Source organism: Vanessa atalanta, chromosome 17 (assembly GCF_905147765.1).
Source record: "Vanessa atalanta chromosome 17, ilVanAtal1.2, whole genome shotgun sequence".
NCBI lineage: Eukaryota > Metazoa > Arthropoda > Insecta > Lepidoptera > Nymphalidae > Vanessa > Vanessa atalanta.
Genome location: NC_061887.1, coordinates 1,774,246 through 1,791,710, shown reverse-complemented (window position 1 = coordinate 1,791,710; position 17,465 = coordinate 1,774,246). Strand labels below are relative to the sequence as shown.

Genomic DNA, 17,465 nt, shown 5'->3' with positions numbered 1-17,465 from the left:
AAATTATTTTATATTATATATATTATATTATATTAAAATTGTTTCTTTTATATATTATTAGTAAGAGTATCTAATGTTGCACTACTTATACCTGCTACATAACACTATCTCTTACAGCTGTGGGTTGGCTGGAAGAAATTTCTTTTAGAAATAAGCCCGCCATTGTGAACAATAATCTCATGAGTAAAATTACCATGTAAAAAATTTCTCAGTGCAATAAAGAGTATTATATATGTTATGTCCCTTGTGCTACTCACCCTTCTAACCGGAACACAACAATACAGAGCACTATTATTTGGCGGTAGAATATCTGATGAGTGGGTGGTACCTACCCAGACGGGCTTGCACAAAACCCCACCACCAAGTAAGTAACATAACATAGCATAAGTAATATTTTATTTTATTGACATTGCCCATAGAAAACCACTGAAATTTAAGATGTTATATCATTTGTGCCTGTAATGAAACATATTTTATAAGTCACTGACTCATTCATCCTACAAATCGGAACATGTATTGTAATGCACAAGATATTGACGTTTCGCGTTAATTATCTGATTATATATTGACATCTGCATAGAATTTGTTTCAATCATGCTTGACGATAAAAGAAAATATCCTGAGAAATTATACTAAATACGTAAAATTAAATTCTGCCATACATGTTGTGGTGATGATGGAGTAATATCCAAATTTTCCCCTAAAGATAAGAGGAAGCCTTAACCCAGCAATGGGAGATTTACAGACTGTTACCAATTATATTGACTCAGTAGGCTTATTAACTCTAACACTGGTAATAACTTTATCCGCGTTGTAATTGGAGCTTTGAGCTTTTTACTTTTCCATGATTTATATATGTAACCTGTTGACAAACTGTAAGCTACAATATGGTACAATAAATACTGAAATAAATAGAAGAACGATAAAATTTCTAATACTTTGTATTTTTCTTTGGTTTAATGTTTTAAAAAAATATAATAATACGAATATTTTTATTATTATATTCAGAATTTAATAATTCTGAAAGTCTTAGTAAAGTACTAAATCAATTAAATAAGTTATCGTGTTTCTGTTAAAAAGATTACATAATATGGCTTTAGATGGGATATTTAAGATTTCTTTAATTATGGTGACAAAGTTCATAGAAATCAAATAATTATTTTACCACAGGTAGACGTTACTATAAACCGTAACGTTTTATTATTATAATTTATTAAATGAACTAAAATATGATTTTAATTACATGCAACAATACAATTCGCTTGTACTCATTTGTATACTATACGAGAAAAGCAAATTTTTAATAATGACGTCCTCATTTTTCAAAAAAAAAGATAAAAATAACATTGAATATTTTCTAACAGCCGAAAAAAAAAGAAGAATTATATTTATAAAATCGCAATACATCGTGCGTACAACTGCGGACAAATGTATGTTCTACTACGCTCATCTTCATACCATTTATAGCATTACACTTAATACCATACTTGGTCGTCTCGCCGAGCCATGTACATCGAGATGCGTGAGGTCAGGTGAATCTTCCTTCAGATCTGTTTGAACTAGATAGATAGTCCGCTTATGTAACTTGTTAACGCTTATGGTAGTGATGTATATTGGAATCTTATGACCATTTACGGTTTTACGATTTGCACATAACATTATATATATATATTTTAATTTAGTTGATTATATTATATACTTAATGATTTTATTTTTATGATTTATGTTGAATGCGGGTGTGAATATGATAGGATAAATTAGTAAGATATTCTACTAATATGGTAAGAATTTAGAGTAGATTTTGAATAACATGCCAGTGAACCAGTAAATTTAGTGGTCATTGTGATTATTAAATTAGCCCCTCTTACTTCACAGTGCATGCCCAGATTTAAACTTTCGACCTTCTGTTATAAACCACGATTCTAACCACTGAACCAGCTTGGTGATATAAAAACAGGTTATAGTACCCTATGGGTACTTACGAAGCGATGTGCACTACATATCTTAATACTTGTTGGGCCGATAAAAAAATATTGGGTTTTCCTGTTGCAAAAATTAACAGTCCGGATGTGTCTGGAACTGTACACAGTCCCGTGCCTCGGAAAGCAAGTAAAGCCTTGGGTCATGCGGCTGAACTCTTTCCGGCCGTATGTATAAATTTTTACATATTATATAAATTATCGGTCTATCCGTGGATTAGTGAATCAATTTAAAAATAACATCGTTCTTTATAGTCTTACCAATATGAATGATCAGTCTTAATCATATTTATTTTTTACAATTTGTTTATAGGAATGTATTTTGTATATTAAATATAATTTTAAATGTATCAAATGACAAATTTCTTTACTTTCAATAGTCGAAACATAACCGATTTAATAATAAAAAAAAAACAATACAAGCAGCTAATAAAAAATTTATTAATAACGCTGTAAGTAATAATCATTACTTATATTGCAAATACACCATCAACCATAGTAATTAAGATGACATGTGCCTTATGACTGCAGTGACACTGGCTCACTAACCCTTCAAACCGAAACCCAACAATACCCAAACAAAACCCAGGCTGTTTCAAACAACTAAAATATACTTATCATTGTACCTACATGGAAAATGGTTAAAAAAAAATGAAAAAAAATATATCCCGCTGAGTTTCTTTCGCCGGTTCTTCTCAGGTCCTAGGTGCTAAATTCCGAATCGGTGGTAGATTTTTGACAATCAATAAGCAAGTGCAAACACTTCTATATTGAATAAAGATTTTTGACTTTTGACTTTTGACTGATGTGTTTATTTGGTGTTAAATATGTGAAAACTTGGTACCAATAAATGAGCTTAAAGCCCTACCAAGTATGACATCATTTAGTTCACGAACAATATAGGTCTAATTATCTCTAATAAAACAGCCAAATTTGTTTGAAAACTTTTCTCTTTTTAGAACTTCATTAAAAAAAGATCTATATATATATATATATATATATAAAAATGAATTGCTGTTCGTTAGTCTCGCTAAAACTCGAGACCTGCTGGACCGATTTGGCTAATTTTGGTCTTGAATTATTTGTGGAAGTCCAGGGAAGGTTTAGAAGGTAGAATAAGTGTGATAATAATGCTAGGAATTTAATAAAAACAACTTTGTTTTTCCTTAGAAATAGGGATGGTCGATTATCATTGATTTTCGATGATCATTGATGTTCGACAATAAAACATAGATGTTTTAAAATTGATTTTGCTTTATTTAAAACGCCGTTACATCTATTTCTCAAATTTAATAATTTCTTCCCTTTAGGACGACGCAAAGTTTACAAAAAAACACCGATGTCATCAATTAACATCGATGTTTAGTGCTCAATAAACATTGACTATCAATGCTCGGTATCGATGTCATTATCAACGCCATAATCATGTTTTTGCAACATGGTAACCAACAAACCAACCAACAAATAGATCGAACCTTTATTGTCGATTGATTCCTCTTATGACAAAGAGTGCATTCTGCATCCTTCTATCCCCCTATATATTATTATACTCTTTGCTTCTATCTTTGTGAGTGACGGTTACAACTACGTGCGCGAGAACTTTCTTAATTCGGTGATCCTTTGCGATGTGTTCTTTTTTTAACCTTTGTGATAATGAAACTTTACTGCAAATTGCGCGAGAATTTTTCTTACTTTGTTTACGATGCTGAGGAGAACATACTTAGGTCGTCGCAGTCAATCAAATATGCGAAGAGCTACTTCACGTGTTAACCGTACTAATGACCAGAAAGACACAGATCGAGAAAATAGTCGTATAAAATTAAATGTTAATAACATAATGAAATTGAGAGATCTCGCAGACTCAGTGCTCCTGTGATTCAGAAACGATCCTGCTTTCCTGCATATTGTAAGATGTTACAATACAGTGGTGAATCTGCTGGATTGTTGTGCTGGAGGCAAAGTATAATTGCCACAATTGGTCGCACCACCACCAAGATCCCTTACGCTCTTTAGTTTCTGGGATGAGAAATGATTCTAAACACTTCTTGGCCAACATTCAAAAATATAACAACTGTTTCCAGATGACATCATGCCCACTTTCAAGGTATTATACTATAATAGATTTTTATAATATTCAAGTTGGAATTGTATTGGAATATGTATTAGAAATAATTATATACAAATCTTTAAAAATTACCGATACAAGGACAAGTTTATCACTTTTTGGGGGCACTATTACCACTACCAGATGCAGATCATCTATTTTTACAAATTTATTTTATGGGCAATTCAGATGCGGAAGTTGGTAAGCGTTGTGCTCACAATCCAACAGGGAAGAGAACCATTGTTCATGAATTACAATATTTTCTTCATCGGAACAACAATTTAGTAAACATGTTCAAAATAGCATTGGATCGAATGCCATCCGAAAGCCATAATGAAACATGTATCTGAAAGACACAGGACTTATGATGTGTTACAATCTCCTTTGATCGTCTGGTGGGGGAAGATGGATACCATTTTAATATAGAAATGGTTACACAAGTAACAGGCGCTGATGCCAAACAGGTGCCCACAAAAAGTTATTGCTATGAATTTCTATTCATATCCGTGAAGGTGAAGTTAATATTATTACTATCATATTCTGAGGTGCTTTTCCATCAGTTTGCAGTTGACATGCATGTCAAAATTGAGACTGAACGATTGACATACATCCGTTTGAACCAAAGACAGCTTCGATCAGAAAAATACATTAATTATAAATGCTATGAAACAGTTGACCCAAAATTGCATGCAGTAGTTACCAAACACACGATACCCATGTATCCATCTGTATCTAAACTCTACAAGGTCTATACCTTGCAGAGTTTTCAACTGTATGGTCGACAGCAAGTGTTCCAAGCGATTCCTAAGAGACCTTATTGCTGAAACCATCACGGGAAATGATGGATACTCATTGTATCGTCAGTGATCAGTTGCGGACAATGGTCGATTGGTAGTTGTGAGGGTAAAAGGACAAAATGTTGATGTAGACAATCGTTGGATTGTGCCATATTCGCCAATATTGTCCAAAGCTTTTGAAACTCACATTAATGTAGAACATTGTAACTCTGTGAAGTCTAAAGTACATATGTAATGTTAGCAAAGGTAGCGATATGGCCGTCTTCGCTATAACCGGTGCAAATTATGAAGTATCACAGTACCAGATGGGTCGCTATGTAAGTAGCAACGAAGCAATTTAGCGTATCTTTTCATTTGTGATCCATGAAAGACAAATACAGTAGCCCAAAAATAAAATATAATAATTAATTATATATTAATTACATGTTTAATATATAATTACACATGTAATGAATTGAAAATAATAATAATAAAACCTCATTTATATCAAGCATTTTTTTTATTAATTACGAATTCCTACTGTTTGTTTGAAAATTTATTTTATACGAAAGTTTAGCTTTTTTATTTATCGATTATGGCAGTACGAAGTCTGCCGGGTCAGCTAGTATATATATATAAATGAAACATACAGTAAGTGATATTAGTTTTATTTAACACGATGACAAAGCGGATGCAGTCCAGTCACAATAAGTTCAAGATATTATTAATTGAGACACCAGACCACTCCTACTTTATGCTACAAATATGTATGATTTAATATGATTGTCATAATAATGACTCCATCATTTTCATTAACTACATACCTCAGACATAGAATAACAATATTAGTAGAAATGACATAAAAACTTAAAGTAACTTTTCGTGGTAGAGCTTTGTGCAAGCCCGTCTGAGTAGGTACCAACCACTCATCAGATATTCTATGTGATGCATTGACCGTGTAAGGAATGGTAAATATTTGTTACAGCGCCTTGTCTACGGGCTGTGGTCACTACTTACCATTTGCCCATTCGCCTACCTGTATCATAAAAAAAATCCTCATTTGACATTTTGTATGTTTGGATTTGGATGACATTTGCAATTAGCCCGTACCTTGACTTAGCATACATTGAATGCACATGATGTAAGGAATGGAATGGAATTATTACATCGCCAATTTACTATGGACGTTAAAAACCCTTATAATCAAGAGGCCCATTTGCCAAGCGATAGGTTTTTTCATTACAGCATGATAGTACCGTTATGAATGAACTTGAATTTTTCATTTACACCTTTTTGGGTTCGATACCATTTCTGTTACTGGCTCGTTGACTACGATTATGATTTCTATGAGAACAATTATTTAGATTATATAATTATTTGTATGAACATTGTTAGTTATTATTATAAATTATATTATCTCCGAATATAGGCCATAAAAATGGTGCTAAGATATTTGTCAAATATTTTACATAATATTTTTGAGGTATTTTTTTTTTTCTTGATAATTAATATGTATGCGTGATGCTTTTATATCGAATAAAGACTTAATGTGTTCCAGTAAAAATTGTGACCGAGCTAGTGTAACTACAGGACAAGGGAAATAGAATCTCTGCTCAAAAGGTTGGTGACGCATTAGCGATTAATGAATGGTTATATTTCTTAGAGCACCAATGCATCTGGGCGGTGCATCACTCATCATCCGGTTACTCATTTGCCCGTCCGCCTACCTAAAAAACAACATGTAAAAAACAAAATTGACTTCATTTCCATTATCACCGAGAAGAAAAAAAAATTGTTTTCAATGACGATCTCCGTGGTCGAGTGGTGTGGTACTTATGAAACTACACACATGTACATGTACGCCACTCCGAGGTCCCGGGTTCGATTCCCGGCCGAGTCGATGTAGAAAAAGTTCATTAGTTTTCTATGTTGTCTTGGGTCTGGGTGTATGTGGTACCGTCGTTACTTCTGATTTTTCATAACACAAGTGCTTTAGCTACTTATATTGGGATCAGAGTAAGGTATGTGATGTTGGCCAATATTTATTTAATTATTATAAATTTTATTTGATGTATAAAATATACGAAAGTGGCCATGTAGCTGGAACACGTGAACCCTAACTGAAGATTTCGCTGAATTTTTGCAGCACTGCCTTCATTTTCATGTTTATATATAACCAACAAAGGAAGCGTCAAAAATTTCACACAAGAAAGAAAATGTAATTATCAATTTCCATCCGAGCGACGTTTGTTGCTAGAATACGACGCAACGAAATTATTGCTAGGGGCTAGATCATAAGATAGATTCCAAGGTCCTGACTTCCAAATCCGGGTAAGATGAACAAAAAGTTATATACATCACTTGAGTAAAGTGAGGGAATAAATAGTGCACTTGTTTTGGCCCACACACTTGTGCACAATAGTTTAACCAAGCTAGTTTTCCTGAAGGTCTCCCTAACCGTTATTACCCAGGACTACAATATCATTTTTAAAAAGAGATGTATAATTCCATTCATAAATACTGTGTAGCTGCTTAAACGACAAATTGTTGTTCAAATTATATCAGTCCAACCATATCACTACATAGTATAAAACAAAGTCGCTTCGCGCTGTCTGTCTGTCCCTATGTATAATATGTATGCTAATATCTTTAAAGTAACGCAACAGATTTTTTTTATTGATAGATTGATTCAAGAGGAAGGTTATAATACAAAACATGCATAGCATAGTAAAGAAACTGATTACTTTAGATGTTTCTAATGTGATATCGAAAAAAACACATTTTTACGCTTACATTGCAAACGCTGGCTGAACCCTACAAGATAGATCAAAACAAAGTACTACAGTTTTGTACACCTTAAAAACTTCTACAAAAAAATCAGGGATGGTATATGTCCATCTCTTAGATAACCCACGATAACCATTTTTTATTTTTTACGAGGAATAATGACTTATTTACGAAGCAACTTTAAATAATACCATCAGTATCAATTTATTACATACCTAAATTACCTAACGCTTCTTGCGTCAATTGTTTTTTCCTAAGCCTGTAAATAATGGTCATGGTCTTAATAATCTTGCTTCCTTGTAAGGTTGGGGCATAAGCGTAATTACAGTAATAACGAAACAAAATTAGACAGAATGCAATCTGTCTTAATCTAGACTGTTATGTGACTAACGTTGACTACCACGAAGCTGAATATCGAAGAGATGATTTCAATTTTATTTCGACATAAATGGACGACACCTACTTATATAATCATTTATGGAACGATGTAAATATATATTGGATAAAAGGCGAAGTTAGCAGACTATGCTAATATAGTACATTCTTGGTGGTAGGGCTTTGTGCAAGCCCGTCTGGGTAGGTACAACTCATCAGATATTCTACCGCCAAACAGCAGTACTGTTGTGTTGTGTGTGTGTAACTACAGGCACAAGGGACGTAACATCTTAGTTCCCACGGTTGGTGGCGCATTGGTGATGTCAGGAATGGTTAATATTTCTTACAACGTTTTTGTCTATTGGTGGTGGTGACCACTTACCATCAGGTGGCCCATTTGCTTGTCCGCCTGCCGATATCATAAAAAAGTACTAGCTAACCTAAGTAAAGAAGAATAAAAAATACAGTATTTTACTGAAAATTGAATGATGATGACCGTTTTCGGTTTCGGCGACTAATCTCAAAGCCAGCCAATTGCACAGGATATATTATAGTGCACAAGTGATTGCACAAGCACAGGTTCACTCTCTATTCGTTAACTGTCATAATCCGATGGATCGGAAAATTCGACACGACAGGAAAAAGTTCTGTCGCAAGGCCTGCGTTATTGCCAAGCTTCGACCTGCCAGACTCCGAGTTATTATTGAGAATATGAGAGAGACTTAGCGTTTGAAAAAAAATGCAGATTTAATTTTTAGAAGTTTAATTGTTATCGAATATCGAAATATAGAAGGCGTATTATATATAATCCTAATGAATATTATAAACACGATAGTGAGTTAGTTTGTCACGCTTTTAAATCTAAATTACTCAACCGATCGTTATACTTACGTTTTTTTTTTTCATTTGGATACCTCAAGTAGACACTGTTGTCCATAGACATTGGCGCTGAATGAAACTTTAATCATTTCTTATATATGCTCCAGCAACTTCGGTAGGTAACTAAGGTGTTATGTCTTGTACCCGTAGTTACAATAGCACATTAAAAAATAAAAAATAAAAAAAAAAACTGCTTGATATTATATGACTCAATGTTATCACCATAATTATGTACTTATGTATCTTTTTATAAGGTTTTTTTTTATCTGGAGAGCTTAGTATTATAAAATTTAAAAAAATATATTTATGGATGAATGTTTCTTTCTTTGTGTCAAAATATTTAAAAAAAAATTGCATTAAGTCATAGCTGAAATATTGCATTTTTAAATCTCGAATGATTTTAAAATAGTTTTTATATTTAAATTTATCTTTATTTATAGTACTTAGTTTAATTTAATGATAATTTGTGTAATTATTGTGTACGTAAAATAAAATAAAATAAATTTGCTCTATAACTTTAATTCATTACGTATCATATTTACAATCGTTATAAACTAATGTTTATTACTTTTTTTATACATTTTTTTCAACTTACGTCTAGAACTGTCCATTTACATAGCCTTTTAAAAACCTAGAACTTATATGTAAAATTATTTAACAAGGAGTGAAATGTAAGAACGCAGAATGTTATTTGAGATCATTAATGAAGATGAGAGATAAGAAAGACTTAGTAAATAGACGATTGAGTATTGAGTCGGTGCACGGCAGTGCAAAGCCAAGTTCTTTGATTCTGCCTAGCATATATACAGGGCATAACATAAACCGTTCACAGCATAATTCGTTGTTTTGTCATCGTCAACAGAGGGCGCTAAAAATAAAATAACAATTTATCTTCACGTAAAATTACTAGCCAAGTTTTTGTTACGAACATCACGAAACACGATGTTATCATTCGAGTTGTCAATTGTGCAAATTCGGTGGTCTTTCAGATATTAACCAAAATATTGATTCGTAGTAGAAAAACTGAGCTAATATATTTCCTTGTCCCTCGTTTAGTAGCGGTATCCGGTTTGGGAGTTGAAGTTGCCGTTGCCAGAGCCTCTGGATCCAGCGTTGGGGGCCAGGTATTGGCGAGATGCAGCGCCGTTGAAAGCGGAAGATCCGCCGAAACTTGAGCCACCGGTGGAGCCACCGAAACCTGAGCTGCCAGAAGAGCCACCGAAAGCGGAGGAACCACCAGCACCGCCACCGAAGCCGCGAGAAGGAGCACCATATTGGCTTGATGGGGATGAGTAGCCTCCTTGTCCAGAGTAGGAACCAGCGCCGTTGCCAGCGCCTTCACCGCGGTATGAGCCTAAAAAGGAAAGCATTACATTTAAAATGACATTTGGTTACTAATCGATTATTATACGAATAATTTAAACCTAATAATAATAATTGTTTTAAGTTCTGGTATAAATATAATATCTTTATATTAATATGTAAAGAGTATGTACACGGAAGCATCGTGGATTTGGAGTAAAGTATTTTGCGATATAGAGTGCAGAAAGCTACAATCATTGTATAATATGTTACGAATATATTATATATTTAATCGAATAAAACATATATTGTTCACGTCTACACTGCCAAATTTAACATTTGTGACATTTCCTTGAGTTTGTCAGCTGAAGCATAGCTCAGCCTGATTTTGAATTATTAAAAAATAACAGCTCCGAAAAAAGTCATATAGAATTGAAGTTCAAACAGTGTACCTTATACTTTTATTACTTCAAGTGTCATTTTTATTTGCAAGGCATTAAGGTCGAATTTCGACTAATGGACGACGACTACTTATCATAAATACACCTTTTAACTAGCTGATAGCAAGTTTAAATTATTTTAAATTACAAAACGTACATTTCGTTTACAATGTATCACACGCACATGTAATCTAAATTGCTATGATGATTACTGTTGAGCTCCTAAAATGACGATAAACGAGTTTATACAAAACGCTGTTAATAATAATATTTTAAGAATTTATGTAAAGTGTTTAATAAGATATTTAAGAAGAACTATTCGACTTATTAAGTTAATGTCCGATATGAAATAAAATATTAAAAATTAAGATTTCTAATCTTTCATAATACTTATAGCACACACACATATACACACATATAGATGAATACGTACTGTTGTCAGTTTTATTTAGTATTTATTATGAATAGAAGAAACAAACTGAAAGGTACTGCACCATATATAATATAAGTAGGTACATAACCTACATATTACATGAAAACAATGAAATTATCAATATTTTATAGGTATATATCATATTGTAAGCATATTGTGATGCCACCAGTAATATTATATTTAGTAACCTAAACTTTACTTTACTTAATTTTGATAAAAACATTCCGAATGAAATCTCGAGCTCTCAGATTATAAAAAGTATAATAATAATAACTTATTAATAAATGTCAAACCCTCTCGTTAAATATTTGTTCGTTGTTAATATGTAACATCAGCCGACCGCTTACTGGCCTCACGGGACAGTCTCTTCCGAAAGCGATTCAAGGTTTTGATCGGTAACAATTCCGACTTACAAGTTTTAACCTGACCTTTACAAGATTCACACCTTTTACTTAACTAGAGCAACCTTATGTTTTATACCATTAAAATATATTTTATTAAAGAATTTTTGAAGTATTTTAATACTAAGCTATCTCCGGTTCGCAATGTAGTTTCTACCGAGAAGAATCGACAAGAAAATCTGTAGCTATTCAGTTTCAAAACAAATTTAACTCCAAGCTCTTCTCTAATGTATGTATTTGTGTACAATATAATATTACATATTAAACATTTAGCTATAGACAAATGTAAATACTTCACAATGATCTTTGACATGAAACTTAACATGGTAAGTATTAATTACCGATGTTTTTTTAAAACGAATGCTTAAACGATAAAAATGTATTCGTTTCATTGCATCTATTGAAATATACAAATATAAACGTCTATAGAATTATTTTACATATTTAAATGTTTAACAGACAACGATGAAAGACAAATTATCTGACCCTACCAGCTTGCGGTTGACACGAGTGCTATTAACATTAAAATATGTGGAAATAATACCTGGGCAACGTCTTCCTTATTTCGACGCGTAATCATAAAACTACTCAATAAAATTAGGTAGATTTTACAGGTGTATGTTGCTACTATAAATCTTGCAAAATAATTTTTCTCTTCGACAATTGTAGATTATTTTTAAATTCAATTATACATCAGATATCTACTTATATTTCTACACGTCTGGATAGACTGTCAAAGCTGAGAACTAGTCACAAAAAAAAAGGATTATTGGTCACAAAGTACACGCACACTAGTAGAATAAAATGAAGTTTAGCGAGTATCAAGCGTAGCTTTCACGCACACTTGGGTAATAAACTTGGTCTGTTTGTTTTAATTCATTTAAAATGCTATCAAGACACAAATAATATAAGGCTTAAAAATGTTTCTATCAAAATGAAAAATAAACATTGTATATATCATTGTATACCATATAAACATAGCAGGGCTCAGATCGCCTATCGTTTGAGGAGTTCGGAGCTTACAATCATTAGGGTAGTTGTGGTAATAATTAGTAACAGGTTGGTAGAAACAATGCAATGTATGCATCTTTATATTGGAGATTTACATCGAATACAAAATAAATTACAAGCAAATGAAATTTTGTTGGTGTTTGTTTTAGTCCGTAATCTTCCGTAAATGTTTACGTTCTGTTAACAATTGGTCCATCTCATTGTTCTGTATGGAATTTAATTAATTTAAAAAAAATGTTAAAAACGTTCCCAGCGTAATGTTTCAATTAAATATTATAAAATCTTAATTATGCAATTGCGGGAGATTATTATGGATGGGAGCTTACATAAAGGATTTGACCCGGTTAAAAATTATAAGACATTCTCGCAAAGCTTGAGTACGTTTAGATTAAAGGAGATTAAAATTGAATTTATTTTATAATAACGTGATCTTAGTCAGTGTATATATTAGAAAAGGATGTAAAATAAATTGTCGATTTAGTGCCTTTAAAATATTATATAGGAGAGAGAAGGCGAGATGAGTTGAGAGTATACATACAAACTGAATATCATGGATTAAATTAAGTACCACTATGTTCTCATTTGATATCGCCAAGTGACTTTGTGGAATAAGCTCTAAAAATATCCTTAAAAGTGACCCACTACTGAAAATATTGAATGCTATTACTTTCATTTTATATAATAAAATCAAAAACTATATCACCTCTGACAGTAATTATATTCATAACGATATTCGCAAATTTAAACACAAAGACAGCGTTACATTAATAGATAAATAAACCTCGTTTTAAATCGTAAAACATCGATAACAAATTTGAAATCCGATATTTCAAATAACCATTCGGTCATTAAGAATATTTCTTCAGAAAAAGTTGAACTCGCAATGATCATTTCTGAACAAATGTGAGAAATATTCTAAGTGAACGATTTAACACATGACGCGCAAGATAACCCTCTATCGTCTTTGTTAACGGTTCCCATACGTTCCTTGTTACGTTAAACAACTTTGTCACGAGACGATTGCATCTTAGGGTTAAATAAACGGAAGTGTCGAAATCGTTTCCACTTCATTGTAAGTCAATCGTTACAATTATTTCGTGAAGATGGAATAACTCGATAATACGAGAATAAAATAAATAAATTCAAGATAAAGTCCTTAAAACCGCAGGGTCAATCTTTGGACCATTAATATTTCTTATATTTAAAAATGACTTTTAAGCGCATTTATTTTATGAATAATATTATAGTACATCACGTAAGCCATTCGTTTTTCCTTTTGTAGAACTATCAAGTAAATATGGCGTTACAAAATAAGGCAGTGCATCTCATTTCGCAAACGGTCATAATGCGAATTCTCATGCAAGAGTTAGAATTACTGTACCAGCCCTTAATTTTCAAACGCATTCATTGTGAAATACAACATTGTTGCTACTATTTGCTAATGTGGTATAGACGAAATATTTATCTAAAGAAATACTGTAAATAATTTTAGATATATTACATCATATTAGTCAATATGATTTAATCGAAGCTCAATCACCAATAACGTGATCGTCATAAATAATAATATGAAAGTAATCGTTGTTTAGTCAGCTCTGAGATCCCGTTTAAGATGAAGTAATGTTACATTATAACTTCTAATAACGTCGCATCTCCAGTGAGCACGCTATTTAACTGTCATACTTTGTATAATATTATGATAGATATAAAATTATAACACGAACAGTTTCATGTTGTTTACGTCTAATTATTTATACCGAAACTGAATTTTCGTAACGTTATTATGTATTTGACAAATAATTAGAAAATTGCGATGAACGTATTCTGTGATATTCGGAATTCCCTCGTTCACGTCACGATTTCGTCTATTATTTAAATCAGTAAATAGATCGTCCGCCAACGCTCCCATACCTTCACTTTAAGGAATAACCTTTTTAAAGGATGTGAGCACATCGGTGCTGTTCGCCACGCCTTGAACACGGATAGTGGTCACGACGCCAACATTCGAACGATTTGTGATATGAATGACTGACGTAATATTCACGATATTCGTAACTAGTTATATATCTTGGAGAGTTTTAAGTCTTAATATAAAATATCAGACCGTTACAAAATATATATAGACTAAAAAAATTGAAAATGAACACCGTTAAATGTTTCTACATAGATGTTTCGAAGCTAAATTAGAATATCTAAAGCTGTCATTATGATTACCAGTTGCGGTATGAGACAATTAAAGGTTGACCTCTGCACCACCATCTGCCCCAGATTGGTTCCTAACGATCACGCGAACTGTTGCAACTGGAAGTGTCTTCCATTACATATTATATCAGTAGGGTGACCTTATTTTTTGTTTTATTATTTCTAGATTCTTGTAGCAGTTTGTAAAATATATCAAAAATATAATGGCACTTGAAAATTCATGTAAAAAACTTCTTTTTTCAGACACTAAAGATTAAACAAAATGCCAAAATGGTTCCGTAGATAATTAAGAATTATTTAGTCTCATCTGATTAAAAATCATTGTCACTTTACAAATTACTAAAGGACTAACAGGCAACGCAAGGTTATGAGATTATTCACCATATTTGGTTGAAATTACTCCGATCTTTTTTATACCAGTAGTCGACTTAGTGTTTTTAGTGAATACAGTAGAAAAACTCCTCGGGAGTTTAATGTGTACCAATTTGACAGCTCGTTTTATTTTTTTGTATCATCAGACAAGTGAGCGCTTTTTGTAGGCCAAGCAAAAAACCTATGTACGTTTTATTTCATAATTATTGACCTAATAAATTATATAATGATCGAACAAAAAGTCGTTACCATACAGAGCTATTAATATTACCTAACTTATTAACAAGATCCTTAGAAAAAAAATCTATGACTTTAATATTTCTTAGTAAATATAATTATCGTGAAAGTGGCTTTCCGACTTTGTTTCGGGTGCCAAATACAAGAGGTGAGGCGATATTTGCAAGAAGTTTTAAAACACGGATGTTCATACTATTGCTACTTTTTGTCGGCTCGTTGAAGTATAAATTTCTGGCAAGTAAAGCGGTGCGGAAAGTTAATGCACTTGTAAAGTATCTTCATTTTAAATGATCGTAAGACTTTGAAGGAAAATATTATAAATGGTGAAGGACTTACCATCATCAACGATGCCAGCAGCTTCATCACGGGCGTTCTGTTCCAGGGATTTCAAGATAGCCTCAGGGATGGGGGGAGGGGTTGGCAGATGGGCACCACGTGGCTGGTAGCCATTCTCATCGGCTGTGTAGGTGATGCTGTAGTCTTGGCCATCATCGCCCTTATAAGCGAAGCTACCTTGAGATTGGACGCCATTGGTTGCAACACCAGACGCATCAGCTCTGATACCATTGGAAGTTTCAAAATCATAAGAGAATCCTTCGGCTGTGACTTCGTTGTTCAATCTTAGAATTTGGGCGTTAGCATCAGCTGAGTTACTCCTGCCTCCAAAACCACCTTGGTAAGAGCCAGCACCAGCTCCTGCGCCTGCTCCTCCAGCTCCGAAACCAGCACCGTTTCCAAAACCGCCGGCGCCAGCTCCGCCGTAAGCTCCGGCACCGGCACCACCAAATCCGGCACCGCCTGCTCCGCCTCTACCGAAACCATTTCCAAAACCACCAGCTCCCGCTCCAGATCCTGCACCATATCCTGCACCTGCGCCTCCTCTAGGAGGGAGGTAGGCATTGTCAAGGCGGGCTGCTGAGCAGGCACCGAGGATAGCAGCAACTACTAACTGCAATTGAAGAAAAAAATTATTACAAAATTTGAGCTGAAATTCCTACATACTTTCTATTAAGAAATTTGTATTTCATCTTTAAAGTTGGATAAGTTGGTTGATATTTTATAAAAGAAATACATGAATAAAAGAAAATGAGTTTATACTGTAGATATATCGTTTTATATCTATGGTAAAAGTTATATAACGAATCTAAGCCATTTTCTATGAAAGGTCGAGGTCTATAAATGTCAACAAACTTAAATGTTAGGCCCGTAAGCATTTGTATTGTTCATACTTCGTAAAATAGGAATTACATCCTAGGCAATAATTTCGTGAAAAGTCAATATTTAGGAAATTAATTGTCAACTAAGATTTTTTTTAATTTACAGATATTGACTTTATTTAAGGCTTGACTTGGCTTTCTTGCCTTCGTAAACTTGTAAGAACTACAAGCCAAACCAAAATCAAATGAATTTTTAACGATGAGAAGAAAAATCCACTCTAAAATTTGTAATTAGAACTAGAATAACTACTTTGAAAATGACGATGGAAAACTTTAATAAAAATATATGAAGAACTCAGATATTCCAGGAAACGCTACGAATAATAGCATAGTAAAATATTTTAAGGAACAGACTTACATTCAGGTTATTTAAAGATATAATTTGGGGGGGGGGGTCTGTTACTTATGGTTTTGTACGTTAATTATGAATTGAAATTAAATCATTCCTTTAAAGAATTGTAATAAGAATGTTCGAATTATTACATTCCCTCAGGAACATAATAAAAATTAAAATCTCATACAATTCAATAAATATTTGGAATGTTGCGAAAAACGGACACCCAACCTTCGAAACAAGGGAATCCATATAGAGCAGATACCTCGTTACAAAGAAATTAATATTATCTTAAACTCACCAGTTTCATATTGAAATATTATTATTTTCAATGATGCGTCTTGGATGGTTTGCGATGAACTGTGCTCTGCTTTGATGATCTGATGGTTATATACCTCCTTGGCTTAGAATGCTTGATGAAAATGGTATCACGGCCATACATAACGCATCACGGCAGTGAGGTCTCCCTTATAGATTGTGCGAGTAAGGGACGAATTCTGCCATATGTTGCACATTTTTGGTAGTAAATAATTTTTAATTATTGCTAATTTTTATTTAGCGTTCTATATTTAATTGTTATTTAAATATTTATACTTTTTTTTTCTTTTGTTTTAAT

The 17,465-nt window shown here is 33.0% G+C and overlaps 1 protein-coding gene across 1 annotated transcript; it reads right to left on the bottom strand.

Annotated features, from left to right (window-relative positions):
* Window positions 1–9,749: 9,749 nt before the first annotated feature.
* On the bottom strand, window positions 9,750–17,181 carry LOC125070276 (pupal cuticle protein 36-like). The gene is made up of 3 exons (XM_047680070.1): window positions 17,151–17,181; window positions 15,635–16,247; window positions 9,750–10,254 (listed from the first exon to the last, which is right to left on the bottom strand). Exons 1-3 carry the CDS (start codon window positions 17,157–17,159, stop codon window positions 9,953–9,955), a joined length of 924 nt encoding a protein of 307 aa, XP_047536026.1. The 5' UTR covers window positions 17,160–17,181; the 3' UTR covers window positions 9,750–9,952.
* Between the last annotated feature and the right edge of the window lie 284 nt (window positions 17,182–17,465).

Bases quoted from the DNA above. Each gene is read 5' to 3' on its own strand.
- LOC125070276 (XM_047680070.1), bottom strand. The intron at 10,255-15,634 runs GTAAGTCCTTCA...TTTCCTTTTTAG, and splicing joins TGCTGGCATCGTTGATGATG to GCTCATACCGCGGTGAAGGC.